The 18,956-nt window shown below is 44.9% G+C and overlaps 1 protein-coding gene across 13 annotated transcripts in view; it reads right to left on the reverse strand.

Annotated features, from left to right (window-relative positions):
* Positions 1 to 18,956, reverse strand: part of Tenm4 (teneurin transmembrane protein 4) — a 735,641-nt gene that overhangs the window by 121,004 nt on the left and 595,681 nt on the right. For 10 of the 13 annotated variants that reach the window (XM_040728397.1, XM_040728368.1, XM_040728396.1 and 7 more), the window contains 2 exons: positions 11,269 to 11,454; positions 3,235 to 3,261 (listed from right to left, as the gene is read on the reverse strand). In XM_040728397.1, coding sequence (XP_040584331.1) covers positions 3,235 to 3,261; positions 11,269 to 11,454 — 213 coding nt within the window. The remainder of the gene's footprint in view (positions 1 to 3,234; positions 3,262 to 11,268; positions 11,455 to 18,956) is intronic. The other 3 variants (XM_040728393.1, XM_040728378.1, XM_040728375.1) reach the window with 1 other exon arrangement.

The raw sequence follows: 18,956 nt of genomic DNA on the forward strand, positions 1-18,956 counted from the left end.
GAGTACTTGTGACTGGAACAGGTCCACTTGCTTCTGGCGCCCATCACACCCCTGTTAGCCAGCAGGAGGAAGCCTCCTCCAGGGTAACTTGCTGACTTTCTTAAAGCAATATGTCTATCCATCCCCATGGCAGAAGCTCATTAATTCCACAAACCCTGAAACTCATCAATAATTCAGAGAGCCTGAGTGACATTAACAATCCCCTATGGAAGGACTCACACCAGGCATTTGCTGGAGCCAAAATAATGTAGTTTTAAGATTTAGAGAAGGGCTAAGCTTTTCAAAAGAAACGATGCCCTTTAAATGACAAGGGACTACTTCATCTCAATATCCCCCTTGCAGCTGGCCAGCATCAGGAGCCATTCGGAATCTCGCAGAGTAGTAAGCAGCCATGCAGCATGCCTCCCTACCAAATTCCCTTCTCCCTGTTTTGTTCTCTTGTACTTATTGGTCTCTGCATTCACTTCCCTGCACAAGATCAACATTTTTTTCTCACCTAGATGACACCACTAGTATAACTGACCTTCTTGTTCCTAATATTCTCCCCCAATTCCCTTTTCACAAAAAATGGCCTAATGGGAGCCTTCTAAATCAAAAATGTCTGCTGCGACACTTACAAAAAACCTTTAGTAGCTCTCTTAAACCCCATGTCAAATTTCAGAATCTGAAAGCCCCCTGCCTAATCTGGTGAGGTCTCCAAACTACCACGTCACACCCTTATCACATCATACCCTTGTCACACTTGTAGAAATTATTTGCTTTTGAGTCTTCTCTGAGAGACTGGAGATACTGCAAAGAGAGCCATTTCTACATTTGTACATGTGTAGCATCTGCATTTCCCGGCAGTTAGGAGACCAGGCAAGTGAATAGTATTTGCGTACTCTCTACCAATGCAATTGGAAAGAGAACACAAGTAAGATTTTCTTTTAACTACAAAACACCTGCTCTGTTCTGACAAGTCTCAAGCCGGCCCCTGCAGATCTCTGAACTGGTTTTGAGAATCAGTGCACTAGAACACCAGACAGGTGCAGTTTGGCTCATATCCAGATTTTGCCAAGAAGCATTTGTCTTTTAAAGCAAGTTCTGGTTCACTGACCTCAGCCAGATAAAGGTCTAATAGTGAGATTTTCTAAACTAAAGGTTGGGGCAGGTGACTTAAGAAAGGATGCAAACTATTTTCCAGGGAGGATATGATTGGCATATGTGATTTGGATGTAAAATATTGGGAATTATGAGGCATTCTTGTTGACTCATGGTGACAGAATGTAAAATGTTGGAAGTCTGTATATGACTAGAAAGTCCAAAGCTTTGGCTTTCCTACTTTCCGGAAGTGTAACCTGGGTGAGCCACTAAACTCCCTCAACTTCAGCTTCCTTTTTCAACCAAATAGGCGGCATTAAATCTGTTTTCTTTGAAACAAATTAACAGGACTCAAGACTCATGTGTGCAAAGAACTTCACACAGTAAGGAGCAGCCCACTGAATAATGATTCCATTATGAATTTAGTCTACACTCTGATGGTGATGGCGTATTGAATGCTTGTCCCAGGAGAACACTGACATACATCTATTTCCTACTGGTATGATTTTGTTCTCAGCAAAGGCCAGTGTATTAAAGTCAAGGAACCTTGCTTCCTATCCTGGTTGGGTCCTAGTAATACATTTGTTGTATTGGCAAGGCTGACCCAGCTGAAAAGCATTTAGTCCGTTATTGGTCCCTGTTGTTTGAATGTAAACTGTCCCCCATAGACTCATATTTGAACATGTGTTTCCCGGCTGTTTGGGAAGGTTGTGGAACCTTTTGAAGGTGGAACTTCATTGGAGCAAAGTGGATCACTGAGGGTGGACTTTGAGGTTTTTGGAGTTTGGCAGTATTTCCTGTCTTCTCTTTGCTTCCTGACTGCTAATGTAATGGGGCTGGCAGCCTCATGTTCCTGCTGCACATTATCCACCACGATGGACAGTATGCCTTCAACTTGTAAGCTGAAATAAACTCTTTCTCCCTTAGGTGGCTTCTTCTCAGGTATTTGGTCATAGCAACAATAAACATAGTAATAAAGTTCCCTAAATCTTTCCCTTAATTTTTAAAAAAGTTATTCTCTCTTTCAGAAAGCCAATTTACTCTTTTCTATTACAACTTCTGATTTTAATCTAGCTCTCAGAGTCCTTCAAGTCAAGAGAAAGAATAAGAATACAGTGATAACATAGTGCAACTTAAATCTACCCAGCAACATTCCCACCCATGGACTAGTTAGTGCTTGGTAATCATTGCTGACCTCGTGAGGCAGACCTACCATCATGCTCATTTTACAGATAAATATGCAATAGTAAAATAACCTGCCCCAAGGTCACCCTGGCTATCAACTGTGGGAGCTGGGATTCAAGTTCTGACTGCAGAATACATGCCCCTAACACGAACACATGTATTGTGCCAGGTGTTATGTTTAGACCCAAGGATAAAAAGCTATGATGTGGTGTTTCTTCTTAGGAAGTGCTGGGTCTTTTAAATGTTTCAATCCAAGTCTTATTCTTACAGCTATGAGGTCTTTGTGGAGAATCAGACATCACCTAAGTAAATGTTGTAAATATTATAAATCACTTTGCCTTGAGGGGATACTCTTCAAAGAACAAACTTACCAAAGCCAGGCCTTCTCTGTAAAGAAAAAAACAGACAGAAAGCAACAGAACCCCTCTCCCCAAGGCTCCCCTACTTCTCATTTCCAGGGCCTGGCATGTGTTCCTAGCACACAGTGGGCGCTCCACGTGTGGCTGTTGGATGAAGGGACACAACAGTAATGGAATGCAGTCCTCAATATTGTTTTCTCTTGCTCTCAAGCCTCTTCCTTTTGCAGGCCACCCAGGCTGGTTCCCAGTATCTGAATTCTGAAGGGCCAGAGGCCGTGAGGAATGGATGCGGTGATGTGAGATGGGGTGGAGAGGGCAGAAGGTATGGGGGTAGGGTACAGGGGTGATGGAAGGACAACAACACAATGGTAATGTCACAGACAGACCTAAGTGATTTGGGCGAAGAACAACATTCTAGGTCTATTAACCACTCTGTGACCCCAAGCCCACCCTCATTAGGTAATGGATACTGTGACAAAGCTAGGGATGTGGCAGCATATAGACACTGTCATGCTAATGGTGTGTATATACATTTTTATATGCACATTTCTTTTTATGCTCACACACAAACACAGACACAAAGACAACAGGAAATAGAGGAAGACCATACCTTTAACTACCCTATCCAGATAGTGAGCTTGGGAGATAAAAGACAGGACATTTAAGGTAGGACCAAGGAAGTGCAATACTGCCTGCCATGTAACCATGCCAAGTGTTAAGGAGACACTAGGGAAGGGTGGGGATTCAGGGAGGTGCCCAGTGTTTGGGACAGGCCTATACCATGGTGGGGAAAAGATCCAAAAGACCAAAAAAAAAAAAAAGAAAACAAACAAAAAAAGAAAACAAAGACAAAATGACATGGCTAGAAGGAAGGAGAGCAAGCACATTCTCCATGAAGAACCAAAAAGAATGGTCAACTCATTCTGGGATCCAGGCATTTGGAAATGTGATTGTATAAACGGAAGACATATGGAGAAGGGGAACAGAAGAAATGAGTCTGGGAAGCTGCACAAGTGGCCACAGTCCTGCTCTGTCATTAGGGTTCATGGAAAATTACAACTAACCCCTTGGCCTACCCAGAGTAATGGCCAACCCCCATCAAGGGGAAGCAGCTATACTGACACATTTTCTGGGCAAACAAGTTTCAGAGAAATTAGAGGTTGGAGATATGCAAATTTTTCATAATTTCTGATATATCCTAGGGTTCTAGGTTGAGACTTTGGTTGAATATATTGCTAGCTTGTCTGTTTGGTATTCTAAAATTATCCAGGAACATACATGTCTACACAGACTTGGATGCAGAATGCTGGGTATGCCAAGTAAGATGTACCCCTATTCTGTGCATCTGACGAAGGATGTGAGGAATAGGTCAATGGATGTCACTGTGAAAAGTAAGAAAGGGAAACCTGGCCATGTCTTAACTCAAGAGAGAAGATGATGAATGCTTGTTTTTCCTTTTTTTTCCAATGGAGGATTATTTGAATTATATGACAATTTAAGGTCTTGCCTACTTGTGAGGATATGTGTCAAACATTGCTCTGATGTCTAAACCCAGTATTTACATGACATACGTGTCTGAATGCCCAGAACAGGACTGGTCTTTTCAGTCCCAGCCTGCATCAGTAATATATTCTATCCTCCTCATCTAGGTATAGAAGTGCCTTCCTTTTCCAGTTTTTCCTGTGTTCCCATACAGGCCAGGTAGAAGGTGCAATCTTCTAAGGCAACCAATGCCTCCAGGTAGACTGTACTCCATCTTCAGCTTGATTTCACTTGTGACTCAGAAGTCCCTGAGACAGGACTGAATATAAGGGAGTGGCTTTATCTGGAAGCCATATGATTATATAAACTGTGAGAACATTTTTCTTCACTTCATAAAAAAAGATAGACAGGTACCATTGCTAAAATCTGGCTGTCTGTCTATCTATCTATCTATCTATCATGCATATATCTGTTTGCATCAAAGTACCGATAGATGAGAGTCTGTTCATGTATCAGTGCAGTAGCTGTTATGATGATATATGAACCCTGAAGCTGCATAGCCAAGGGGAAAATTCAGAACAGGTGATTTAACAGGGCCTGCAAACATCCCTTTATTCTGAGGTACTGTGGGGTCTGCACAGCAGGATATAAGAAGGTACTGCGAAGAAGAATGGCTTTTAAGCAGGAGTGAATACACAAAGCCATGGAATGGCAAACATAGGGACCATCCAACTGAAAAAAAAAAAAAAGAAACATGGGGGAAGCCCATCTCAAAAACAGCCAGGAAGTCTCTGGCCAAGAGGAGAATTTCATTGGTTCTTGGTTCATCTCTTTCTTTAGTTGTATAAAAGCTTATACACCTAAATCTTCAAAGTGGTCTAAAATATTGTTGGCATCACCTTGTGTGGTGTCCTAGAGTTTTGCCTCCAGAGAGCAAGGACGCACAGAGTGTCCAGACTCTGGTGGCTTTCTTAGCTTTCAAATATGCAGAGTTCTTGTGGAGAATTCTAATCAAACATGTTCTAACAGCTCTAAACTCAGTGGCAGAATGTGTGGCATGGGCTGTGACTTCCCTCCCAAAGATGTTTAGGGTAGAGGAGTGCCCCTCACTGGGATCCACATGATCACCTCACTGTGCACCTCGGGCTTTAAGGGAGTTTTCTGAACAGAAAACATTCTTGATTGCCTCCAGACTCAATGGTGGCTCCTGGAGGTTAGATGTCCTCCACAGGATAATCTCCTGAAAGTTGGGGCTGGCTTCAGAGAGCTCTCTCTCTAAGTACCATTTCATTTTCAAGGATTGTATAGTGCTTTAGGTCTCTATTATGAAAAAAAACTTTAATACCTCTTATAAATGCTTGCTAATTTCTCCAGACCTCAGGTGGGAACAGAAGCCAAAAATGTGACTGAAGCAGCTCAGGCTGTTTTCTCAGTGTGGGCATCCAAAGTTTCAAATCCCGAGTCCACAAATCAAAAGGGGTTGCTTTGCTACAACAACACCACAAATCACACGGAATAAAAAGGCTGGAAACCCTGTCATGGCCAAGGCCAGGAGTTCTCTGGAAATGGAATAGAACTTCCTTATCTCGGGCTACAGAAAATGGAAATGACATCTGGGTTTTTGAAATTCAATACCATTTACTTAAGCAGACAAATGTAGAAGCCCACATTGTTAGTTTGAGCATCGTGACATGAATGTTCTGAATCACCACCACCACCTTGAAATCCACGATGTTAAGGTATTAAAGAATATGGTGGCAAGCCCATAAGTTAGTGCTATAGAAGGAGGGTTCAGTTGTCATGAAATCTGTGTCATTCCACTCAGAGCTTCAGGATAAATGTGGAGGCAGCAGCATCTTCCCTCAGAGGCTGCAGTTATTCCCTTGTCGTTGCACAAATATTTCTTGCACTCTTGCTATCTCCTTGCCACCGAGAAGAGGGAAAAACTGGCAGCATGGAGTCACTTACAGTAGGTTCTGGGGCAGGGGGTGGTTTTAGGTTTCTTTGGCATCCCTGGGTTTCCATCACAATAGCCCCCAGGAGTATTGTGAAGGGTTGTGGAGCACATGACAAAAGCCTTCCCCTTCTCACTCCCCAAGAATCTTGGGTTGACATTTAACACTTGCATCACTGGTTCACACTATGACAGATGAAGCAGATGTCATTATAGCAGGTGGTGGTATGGCAGCTGTAATCACTTGAGGGTCTTCAGGCAGGTACCAACTACCAATGTGATGTTCTTATTAAGATCCAGGACTGGGTGGGCGAATGGTCAGCGGTTCCCACCCTGAAATGACCCCACGAATCTCATTTATTTTCTTCTAGTTTCTCACCCTTATCACTTGTGCTGAACTCTCCCAGAGACACCAGTAATCAGACTCATCCTTTGATGGCTCCAGGTGGATCCTTGTGTGTGCTTTCCTGTTGGGTCTCAGGCCCTGTTATGAGAGAGAGCTTTTGAGGATGAATAGCATAGGGTCCTCACCCGGGTGCGGACACCTCCTGAGAAGCTTCTGAGCTCTTGTTGAAGGACAATCTGACTAGGGAGTGAAACCCGAGAGCTACCATTCAAAAATGGACAAAGTGCTCTAGAAAATTCTGTGGTTTTCTTTAAAATTCCCCTTCATGGTGAAGTCTGGTTTTGCTCACTCAAGTGATTGCATCATCAGAGTGTTATTTTGATCTTTCCTCCCAGAAGAGGCTTTTGTTTAAGAGTCAGGGTTTATGTGATTGGACGGCTCTCCTGAAGTTCAGTAAATAATTCTGAATGTCTGGCATCTCCCACAATCACAGCTTTGAGGTCAAGGTTGGATTTTATAAATGAAATCAGAAGCTAGCATTTCCCACACGTGTTTTGAGGCTTCATAGATGAGGGGCGCAGAGGTGGATAAAATAATCACCATAGAATTGATCCAAAATGTGTTTTCAAAGACAGGGGGAAAAATTAAACACCTTCTTAAATTTAACAATGTTCTTCAGCTTTTCTACTGAAATTGGAGGTCAAGCCTTGGACATGAAGGACCCATAACATTCCTGCAATAGACATCTGAAAATGCACTTTTGATGACTTTGTGTGGACTATACATTTGAGGAACAGAGCCAAGTCAATCCATCTTACCTTAGCTTCTAGACTAGGAAAATGTAGATTCACATATGCAAATGAAAGCATTTGTGTTGAGAGAGCAAAAGAAAATTGAAGAATCCTTTTTTTTTTTTTGTGGTGGGTGGCAATTTCAGGTGAACCAATTCTGTTATAAAGGGTGGTGGAGGAGAGGGTTGGAATTCTGTTATCACTGATGACATCATCCAGCTGCACAGTCTGTGATTCAATGAGAGGGAAACTATTCCAAGCAACCAAGTGGTTTTCCTATGGCAATTTCACCTGGAGACCTATCCTCTAGCTGCTAACAGTGGGTGATTCCTCATGGGAAGGCACAGAGGAGGAGAGGATCCATGTAGAGCATTCTTACAATAATAAAAAGTATTGTTATTTAAAAAGATGCCATTGACACATTTCCTCTTATTGGGAAAACCATCTTCTTCTGGGATAAAACAAGCATCTTCCTTGAAAGACCATGGGGGACCACATTCTCTAAGGGAAGGTGTGTGTGTCTACTATAACAATTGCTCTGGGAAGTGTCACTGAGGGAAAAAGCTTCTTCTGCTGAGGACTTGGCTCAAAGAGCCCAGAGTTATCTTGGTCTTTATGTGCTTTCTTCCTTCTGTAAGGCAAACATGTCATTCCTTCCTGTTTGTGGAGGGCAGCATTGTTTAAGTAAACAGACCCTGAGACTTTCCTTCCATTGCATGGAGGTCTATGAATCAGTGTTAGGGATACCAGCGGCATCTTCTCTGGCTGGGAGAGAACTGGATTGCAGGGTAGATACTAGTTGCAGGATAATGACCCATTCTGGCACAGTGAACTGATGACAAGAAAAAAAACTGAATGTTTGACATCTCTAACTTCTCATGACAGCATCCACTTTCCCTTCCACGATGCTCACAGGGATTTAAAAAAAAGGATTTCTTCTTCTTGTCACTTCAACAAGGAAAGGGGTACTCTTCATTGTCTCTCTAACTTGAACCCCCCAAACCCTTCTATCCTACAAAGTTACTGACGTGTTCCTTCGGCATAAGGGTGTTGGGTTTCTCACAGGGATGCAGCTGGCCACAGCAGAGACCCAAAAAGAGAAGGGAGCCATGCAGGGAAATTACACAAGGACAAAGAAAATGCTCATCACACAATGAGAGAATAGAATTCCAAGTCCAAGTCCTTTCATCTGAGCCACTGTGACTCACCCATGACCTCTTTTGTGTCCTATGATATTTTTCCTTGTTTTGATATTTATGACTGTCAACCTTCCTCTTCTGCTATGCACATTTACCTTGATGAATTTCTTATCTAAAGGAGAAACCATCTGAAACCAAAGAAGAACCTGTTCTTAAAGAGAAACCATAGGGAAAGCTGGAGAGGTAGGAAGGAGGGGAGGGTTTCTTGGAGAAAAAATGAATGGGATCTTCTTAAAGCTACTGCAGACATAGTCCAGCCTGCCCCTAAACCCAGGCATAAATACTCTGCAGTGTGACCAACGGAGGATTTCCTTCCATACCTATCATTTCACATGGGTGAGAAGTCTTATCTTATAAAGGGTAGGTACCTTTTGGAATTTGGTAAAGCAAACTCAAAACTTCATAAGCAAGGTATGGAAGACAAAATGTGTTTTCCTTGAGTTCTTACTATTTGTTTCTTTAAAAGTGTGTGTGAGAGTAGGGAGTAGTGGTATATACTTTTAATCCCAGCGCTGGGGAGGCAGAGAGAGGCAGGTGGATCACTGTGATTTTTGGGGCCAGCCTGGTCCACATAGTGAGTTCTATGACAGCCAGGGCTACTTAGTGAGACCCAATCTCAAAAAAATAAAAGCATGGCGGTGGCACACATCTTTAATCCCAGTACTTGAGAGGCAGAGGCGGAGGCGGAGGCGGAGGCGGAGGCGGAGGCGGAGGCAGAGGCAGAGGCAGAGGCAGAGGCAGAGGCAGAGGCAGAGGCAGAGGCAGAGGCAGAGAGGCAGAGGCAGAGGCAGATCTCTGTGAGATCGAGACCAGCCTGGTCTACAAATCGAGTTTCAGGACAGCCAGGACTGTTACACAGACTGTCTCTAAAATTCAAAAATAAACAAACAAATAAATAAATACAAAAGTGTGTGTGCGTGTGTGCGTGCATGCGCACGCACGTGTCCGCGCGTGCGCACAGCATGAAGGCTATAGAAAAACCTTAGGAACACCACCCACCTTATTTGAGATAGGGTCTCTCATTGGCCTGGAAACCACCAGTTAAACTACACTGGCTAATCACTGAGTTTCAGAGATCCTATTGCCTCCACCACTCTAGTACTGGAAATTCTAGCATCGGTCACCACACCCAGCTTTGATGTGGGTTCTGGGGTTTGAACTCAGGGCCTAACGCTTGCAAGGCAAGCAGTTTACTAACTGAACCATTTCTCTAGGACCTGATTCTTTCTTTACATGGGAATGGACTTCCAGATTAAGAGGCTAAAAGGTTAGGCTGTCTTCGGAGTGAAGGAGAGAGGAAAGCAGAGTTTCTGCGACACCCAGGCTCACTTTTCGCTAAGAAATTTCCAAGACAGACCTAAGGTAGGATGACATTGTCATAAAGAAGTCATCAGGTAGCACACCATGAGACGGATAGCACAATCTGCTGTGGGGGGAGAAAGTTATATCACCAAAATGAAGGGATCTGTGAGGAACATGGGGAGAAGCAAAGTAGGGGGGGCTCAGCCTGAACAGACAAACAGGGCCCAGCCCCTAGGCAGGATCTGAACTGGATGCCTGGGAGACACCTGTGCCAGCTGCAAGGACTGTAGGGCAAACAGCTGGGAAGGGGAAAAAAATCAAGCTTCTAATTCTTGTTTTAAAAAGTCATATCCCCTTTACTCTTGGGTCCCTGAGAAAGAAAATAATCCATACCTCTTTGCATTGTTAGAAGTGTAAAATAATGCAGTTCAAGCCTTAGGCACAGTGCTTGGCACATCATAAATACTCAAAAATTAGAAGCCATTAGTGTTAATAAATATAACATGTTCCATAGCTGTTTATTAACTTGCTGATGTTGCAGGGGACCAAGGATGTGAAGTCATGGCAAGGCAGAAAGAATGGATACAAGGCAGCGCCGTTTGCTTAAGGCTCCTTTGTCTCTCAAAAAGCTAGGGCTTTTCTTGCCATTTCTGTGAGACCCAAGAGGTCACTTTCTGCACTGAGAGGCACCTGGAATCTTGCCTTATAAAAGCCATGTGCTTACCATCTGATCACAAACCCTTTCTTTAGAAAAAAAAAAAGAAAGAAAAAGGAAAGGGAAGAAGTTAAAACGCGTACACAAAGCAGTTGATTCAATAAAGAGCTTTTGGTGAGTGTTCATTCCAGGATAATAAACCAAGCGAAACGTCTGGCTGTGTTTAAAATCAACAAAGCCAGCAGGAAAGGCATAGAGACGGGAAGAAGTGATCAGCGTGTTTTTAAAGCTGCCGACAGTGCTGCTTCAGCAGGGACTGGTGCGGAACAGCCCCCAGAGAGGAGAAAGGAGACAGATGCAGACAGGATGGAAGTCTGGGGCAGGGGAAAGAGGAATGCAGATGTGGCCAAAGGGCCCCGGAGAAGACTTTTTGCCAGGATTAGAGGACTCTTCAGGAGCCTGGGATACCACTAGGAGCCACACAGCCATATAATGAAATTGCTGATGATGGTTACACGTTTGGAGCATTCCACCCTGTGCCAAGCTCTCCACTTGCCTTATTCTCCCCATCCTACAGATGAGAAAACTGAGATTCAGAGGAGTGATGGCACTTGCCCATAGCTGTCATTTGACTCATCTCTAGGCAAAGAGCAATGTTGCCTATAGCTCAGGAAGGGCTAACAGCAAGACCTGCTAACCAGCTAGATGCCTGGGGGGGGGGGGGGGGGTGCAAACTGGGAGGATGTGTTGAAAATGGCAGATGGTGCATTTAAACCCAACTGATGTCTACGAGAAGCCAGTCATAATGTCATCAGATGAAAGGACTTTTGGCATCTATCACATGCAATGGAGGCCCAGGATGGCCCCCCCAAGTGACTTCCAGAGCAATCGAAAGCCCTGGGACTTGTGCCATACCGATGGTGCAGTGCTCGCCGTTCCAGCCGGGGCTGCATTCACACTTGCCATCCCGGCACGTCCCGTGTTCTGCACAGCGCGGGTGGCAGGCTCGTTGGTCGCATGCGGCCCCCATCCAGCCATCCTCACAGCGGCAGGTGCCTCCTACACAGACGCCGTGGCCACCACAGTCAGCAGCACAGATTTCTGTGGGCAAGAAAGAGGGCCGAAGGGGCAGGGTTGGGAAGAGAGAGAGAGAGAACAAAAACCTTATTGAGCTAGTTGTTGCTGGGAACAAGGGTCATACTTGGCCACCTAGTTAGGCTCTGTGAGCGGTGGGGATTCCAGAGGCTTGGCAGAGTAATCTCCATGGACGATGACCTCGAAGAACAAGCCTTTGGCAGAAGCCTGCCAGCACTAGCATCTTCACTAGAATAGGGGGGGCTGTGTGGCTCCGCTCTGTTTGCTTTTCCCTACTGCCAGTCTGTCCCCGCTTTTGTGCATGCCGCTTCCAAAGGGAACCGGCCTTCTGAACAGATGTGAGAAAAGTCAAATTTAATTAAAACTCAGTTATGTGTGAAAACAGAGTGAGGATGAGTCCCTGTTACCAAACGAAGTGCTTGTGGGCCTGGCGAGGACCCCATGAAGAGTTTCTCTACAGCCTTGGCTCCGGTGGAGTCTGGGAGAGAGACAGGGGGTGGGGTGGAGCGGTGGGCGGGGGTGGGGGGGTGGCTGGTCCACTTCTGTGTTTTTCAGGGTTGTCCCCGATCTAGGTTTGGCCTGCGATGCTGGATTTACTCTCTGTCCCTCAACTTGATGCTCCCTACAGCTTCAGGCACCATTTACATGAGCTTTCAGTTCCAAAGTAAACAGCTGGGGGGGAGGAGGACACTTCATGGCCAGAGTGGGGCTGCCTTGTCCTTCACAAAGGCTGGTCTGTGTGGGTGCAAAATACACAGGGCCCGATTCACAAGTCCCTTGGGCTCCCAGCCAGCAGCTGCTTCAAGCTTACTGAAAAGCAGAGACCAAAAGTTTTCTAAACTGCAACTGCTTTTTAGGAAATTTGTGTAGCCCACACACCCCAGGATCTTCTCCAGGGCTCCGATGGAGGCCTAGAAGTGATTGGCTTATGCCTCATGGCCCAACAGTCTTCCAATGTGTGTGAAAATCCCAATGATTTTACATTTCTTTGCAAATGGGCTAAGTGGCACCTGTGTCAAGCTGTCTCCACCCATTTGTCCTATGTCAGAGGCACTGCTAGTCTAGAAGCTGCTAATATTCTAGATGCTTCCACAACAGGAATGAAAAGGGCTGGGAGGTAATTCAGTAAAAGTGCTTTCTGCATAAGCATAACCTTAGTTTGCAAACCCTGTACCCACATAAAAGCTGGGCATGGCTACAGGCACCTGCAATCCCAGGGTCTCCCAGCCAGACAGCCTGGTCTAGAAGGTGAGATTCAGGTTTAATGAGAGATGCTGCCCTCAGAAGAATATGGCAGAGGGTGATAGAACAGGGCACTCCCATGTGCACGCGCGCGCACACACACACACACACACACACACACACACACACACACACACAAACACACACATACACACACACACTCCAGAAAGAAAATTGGATCTCAGCAGTTCTGAATTCTTTTTTTTAACCAATGTAGAAGACAATAGACAAAGAGCTGGGGAAATTTAAAAAGCACAGCAAGAGTTGTTATTTATGTTGTTTCTACATAGGTATCTTGCCAAGCTGCTACCTCAGAATGGAGATTGCGGTTACATGCAGTATACATGGCCTCTCTAGGCGTCCAGCAGCAGAGTGGCTGCTGAAGATGGGCAGAAACAGTTGTGACATGGCTCCAGGGCCCAGGATCATGCCAGGCCCAGGAGCTTCTGAGCTTAGAACTATACAGGAAGGTCCCTTGGATCCACTGAGGCGCAGTTTTGGGTTTGGAGGCTGTGGGCAGTGAAGTCTGGCTATGAGCAGCCTTCTGCTGCTCTCCAGACCGTAGTGAGTGCTTAGGTAAGAGCAGAGCACAGAGGGCCAAGGAATTGGAGATGGAGGACAGGGCAGTGAGCTTCCCCCTGGACATTCAGTGAGATGTGGGAGATCCTTCCTTGCCTGCTTAGTCACTCGTCTTGGGACCCTCTCCCTGGGTGCCAACTTCCTTATCTACTTCTGGGGGAGCCTAGATGTCCAAAGTCCTGGGGGACTCCAAGACAGATTCTATGCTACAGTACCCTCCATGTTACACAGTACAACCAGCAGACACAAGGCTTGCCTCAAGGTCTCCCCTTCTCTTAGAAGTCTCCTGACCTTCACCACTTGCTTCTCTCCCCACCCCACACTATACGGCGCTTCTCTGTGTTACAATCCAATCCAGCAGCTCCCACAACGGGGCTCCATACTCTGATACCGAATTGATGCTTGTTAGATAATAGACAGATCAAGATGCCCCATGAGACAGGTGCCTGAGGGTGGAGAGTTCCTGTGTATGCCACTCAGCCTGGTTCAATGTCCGGCGAGCCTGTCCATCTGCTCCTCTGGAGTCTGAAGATGGAACTGTGGCACTCACGGTCCCGCATCCAACAGCTCTCCAGGGTGGCATTCCCCTCAAACAACATCTTGGCCTTTCCCAAAGACAAAGAGCAACAGGCTTCAGGTCCCAGCCCCCTGTGGGTCGTGGGTTGGGTCACATCTCTGACAGTTCCATCTATTTATACACACTCAAAGGGCAGTGACCTCCTGGTGACTCTGGGGACTGGCTGAGCACCCTGGGAGAGAAGAAGAACTCTGCATCTGTTTGGGTTTGCCCAGCACTTTTTCCAAGTGGCAGTTGATGGTGTGAAATTAAACAGCAAACAGCACTTCTGTTCACCGAGGTGTGACCTGAGCGACTGTGAGAGCCTGGGGCCAAAGCTCTGGGGTGTAGACACAGGGGAGATAGATGGCTGAGAACAGGGAGCTAAGGCTTTGCTCTGCCCTGTGGGCCTTCAGGCCTTAGCTAACAGGTGAGGTCATTCCTCATTCTTTAGTATCAAAGGAGATTGGTCCCCAAACCACTAACCCTTTGAATACCAGATCCATAGGTGCTTGAGTTCCTTATATAAAAGATCACAAGATGCACATTTAATGGAAATACTCTCTACTTTAAATCGTCTCCCTAGCTTAGTTGTCATCCCCAAACAACTGTATTTATAGTTGTTTGCTGTATTTATTTAGGGAATGGTGGCAAGAAAAAAAATCTATATTCAGTATAGAGGAAACGTTTGTTTCCGGTCTACAGTTGTTCGAATCTCCAGATGCAGAAGATACAGACACAGAATGTGGTCTTCATCTCAGACTTATTAATTAGGCAGTGCTGACTGCTTGCCTGGTGACCCACTCAGTGCTCAGGGCTTTTTCTTTCTTTCATCTGTATAATGGGAATGCTGAGAGCCACACCACAGAGGTGACTTAGTGTCTGATCTAGGCGTCAGAGAATTCCAACTGATTCACTTCTAGTGATTTCTCATACGCTTACCTGAGCCTGAACCGTGCCTAATGATGGAAATGCACAGACCAGTAAGATACAACCTCTGCCCCAAGAGAACACAGTCCACATAAAACACACACCGATGGTGGCATTCTAAATAGTCAACATATGCATGTAGCATATATATTTATACATAGCCATTAGTATTAATCCTGTGCCTTTTTTGCTTAGCTACAATGGATTAAAACCATGGATCTAAGGAGGAGACAGACCCGGGACGTACCTATGGCTTTGTCACTTACTAACTGAATAAATTGCACCTGCATTACACAACCCATTGAGCCTCGCTTTGCATTTCTGTAAAATAGGGGTAATAACTTTCACTTCACTGCTCTCACAGGCCTGGTATTAGATCAAATGAGGCAATGTGGGGGAAAGATATTTTTGATTTAACACTTCTATCAAGTTTTACACCTCCAGAAGCACATTTCACATACGGTTTCTCACTAATTCTTACAACAATGTTGTGAGAACACCTTGTTACTGTCCTTTTTAGAGATGTGGCTTCTGAGAGTTACAAAGGCCACAAATGCTTGTTAAGGTCTTGCAGGCATCTCCTGCATTTCCCTTGTTTTGGCATCCTTGGAACAATGCAGTTGGCAAAGCAGACATTTCTTTAAATGGAGCCATAGAATAAGCAAGACACATACCCAGGAGGGACCTTGCTCAAAGATCCAGCAGACATCTCCTACCCACTTCTGGCCCCATTGTTTTCTTGGTTACATCTGAGTATAATCCTGGGTGTTCATAAGATGAAATGGAATCTTCCAGGCAGAGTTCCCAGGGTGACACTGCATTTTGTTCTCTGCATGCAGAGTCTGATATGACCATCTAAGCACTCCACTTTCTAGCTGGTTTATGCCGGACATTTTCTCCTTTTCGTGTAAGGCCACCTGGTGGCTGGGTATCCCTCCACAGGCCCTTTACAAGCTGGCTTGTGAGCGCTTGCTCATTTTAATGGAAGGGGCCCAAACTGGGTGACCTTGATGTTTATGGGGTGTTAACTGATGGTAACACAGAAAAGCCTGTTTGACCCAGTGGAAGAGACCCTCAATGCATGATGGGAGGAGAAACCTGAAACTCTACTTGACCATTTGGCTTCAGATTGTAGTCTCTATTTTTCCCCTCAATACTTTGATTTATTATTTTTGCCCTTGAAATGAAAGGAACTGTTTTATTTTTCCTTCTCAGATTCTGCCTTGACGTTAAAGCAGATAAAACTTTTACAGAATGCTTGGTGAGAACTAAACAGGACAATGCTCTAGAATGTGCTTTGATGGCTCATATGTCATTTACATAATAGAAATGGTCTTATATGAAAGTGGGTCACAGTTTCTCTCTAAATCTCAGGTTTCCTTCTTTCTAAATGGGGGGTGGTAGTGGTGGTGGCACCAGCCACTTTAGAGTGTTGTAGGGACTCATTCTCCCATGGATAATTTCCTAAGTGCAAAAGTGGCAGTGGGCTTGAGAATCAAAACCTGGCAAACCTCACTTCCTCTCCCCTAAGAGTTGTGTTCCTGCAGAGCAAATGGATGTAACCTCGGTCTATCATGTTAAACAAACTGACATGCCCCAAAGTAAAGATGCTAGCATAGAATCTATGGCTGGCACAGTCAGGACACGGCAAATTTCATGTGTAATTTTTATGTATTTCTCAGTATAAAAGGGAAACGGGACATGGCAAATGTAGCAAAGTCAAAAGATCAGTGTGAATGCTGACGTTTGTTCACACCTGAGGATCAGTGTGAACACTGATGTCTGCTTCACACCTGATGTAAGAGAACATTTGACAATGGTCACTTAACTCTCATGAGTTCAGAACCAGAGCTTTCTGCCTGAATGTGAAAGGTCCCAGGGTCTGGAAGAAATCTCTTGTGATACACAAGCAATGTGTTCAGATGTGAGTACCAAAGTTCCCATGGGCCCTTGAGAAATTTCCTTAACCTTTCTCGGCCACAGTTCTTCACTTGATTTGTTGAATGAACAGAGAGATACCAAAAAACTACTTCCTGGAGGAGTCTGTTCCATGTCTGTTAGTTCAACCCCACCTCAGGTCCATGATACACAAAAATTACCATCAAATACATCCAAACAGGAGTTCAATACTCTCCGTAGATAAGCTCTTTAGACACCCATCTCTAATCTTTGTGAACTCTGTAACTGTTAAATGTCTTGATCTCCACTTGAGAGGCAGAGGCAGGTGGATCTCTGTGATTTCCAGGCCAAGCTGGTCTACAGAGTGAGTTCTAGGACTGTTACACAGAGAAGTCCTATCTCAAAAAAAAAAAAAAAACCAACCAAACAACCAACCAAACAAACAAACAAACGAACAAACAAACAAATGAACAAACAAACTTTCTTGATCCCTGTACCTGCATCTTCCTTCATGCTACCACCTTAGCTGTACCTGTCATATGTCTATGACACAGAAGGAAGTGGACACATCAGGGACAGGTGAGAAGGGTAGAGAAAGATGTAAGAGTTGGCTATCGGTAATTATGCCCCAAAGTGTATACATCCATCAAGGAAAGGTTGCCCCAGGCTTCTCTCATTAAGCACTAATCTCCACACAAGCCAAGATGAAGTCTGGGACCTATCACAGTTATGTTTTAGTTTGTCAGGACTTATTTGGCATCCTATTTATTAAAAAAGCTGGAATGTGAAGCTGTGTCTTTGCCCTAATGGGAGAGATTCATGCACACTTTCCTCATAAAGTATCATCTACCTGGAAAGATGTACATTGGTGCAAACTGCGAGGAGAGAAGGAACCCCACCCAAATGCCTGAACACTCCCATGGAACAAGGGAAATGAAGTGAAGATGGTTTTGAAATTCCTTGGGTGTGGAACCAGAGTCTGCCCCATGTGACCTCTGGAAAGTCTTCCTAAATCTGTATTGAGCAATGAAAGAGGTAATAAGGAAGATGGTTCTATGTTGCTTAGGACCTCAAGTTTGGGCTTAATAGTTTAAAGTGTTTTCTAAAAGCATTTTCTGTCTTATTACTTGGCAGATGTTAAGTCCAAGTCACACTAGCCAGCATGTGAGTCAAAATGAGGAAGGAACAAAGTGTCCACGTGTTCCAGAGTTAAAGGTGGTGCTCAGACATATCTTCCTCATTAACACCTCGGGACAGTTAGACTTTCACGCCCACATCCCATCTGAGTAAAAATCTTGGGCAGAAGAAGTTATTTGCTCAATGGTATACTGGCCAGAATGAAAGATAACTGTCTATCCTAGCTTTCTTGGTTTGTCAATTGTGCAATCAATTGAGGTAAGGCCTCTGATGCAATCTGACAGTGCTTTGTGAGTATAAATTGCTTAGTAGATTATTGCCTGAATTAAACAACATGACTGCTGAATTGGAAACCAAGTCTCCTTCCTCACTCAAACCTTAGTAGATTAACCCCTCTTCTCTTCTGCTTTTTTCCTTATCCATCTGCCTGTACATCAGACTATCTGTCTATTAGCTACTTCATCATTTAGCATGTCACCATCCGCCTGCCCAAACCATGTGATTTGAGCAAGTTGCTTCATCTCTCTATGCCTCTGCTTTCTCAAAAACTGCATAAAAAGTATGAACAATGAGGTCTTGGGACCAGATATCTGAAGTCTGAGGAAGGTGCTTCATATTCTTCCCACTTCCATGGAGTAAACAGTTATTACACAGCAAGCACATCATGTTTGTGTACTGGAAATAGCCAGGGGAAGATAGGAATGGCATTCCACTGAAGTGCCTTTGAACAGTTGGTGAGCACTGAATCCAAAGTGTAATCAGAGGGACAGGCTTTTGGGGCAGTTCATCGGTTGGGCATAGACCTGTATGGGGAACCAGCTGTGTAAGGGACCATCCAGAATAATGGGGGAGGACTTAAGCAATGGTGTCAGTCCTCAGGAAGTAGGAGGCAGGACTATCTGCTGATGGAGTCCTGGTGTATAGGCATGGACACTGAGATAGCCCTTCTGTGGACTGAGCATCATAGCTCTGAGTGTGTGAAGAACTGTAGCTGGAGGGCATGGGAGAGGCTGCCCATCGTGCCATGATGCCATGTGGCTCCTGGAGGGCAGAGTCCAGCTGTGTGTCCAAAGATTGAGAGTGGTTGAGTGAGCATGGGGATTGCAGGGTAGGTGTGAAAGGGAGGCACAGAAACAAGGGAACTAAATGGTGAATAAAGGCAGCT

Source organism: Mesocricetus auratus, unplaced genomic scaffold (assembly GCF_017639785.1).
Source record: "Mesocricetus auratus isolate SY011 unplaced genomic scaffold, BCM_Maur_2.0 Super-Scaffold_4256, whole genome shotgun sequence".
Lineage (NCBI taxonomy): Eukaryota > Metazoa > Chordata > Mammalia > Rodentia > Cricetidae > Mesocricetus > Mesocricetus auratus.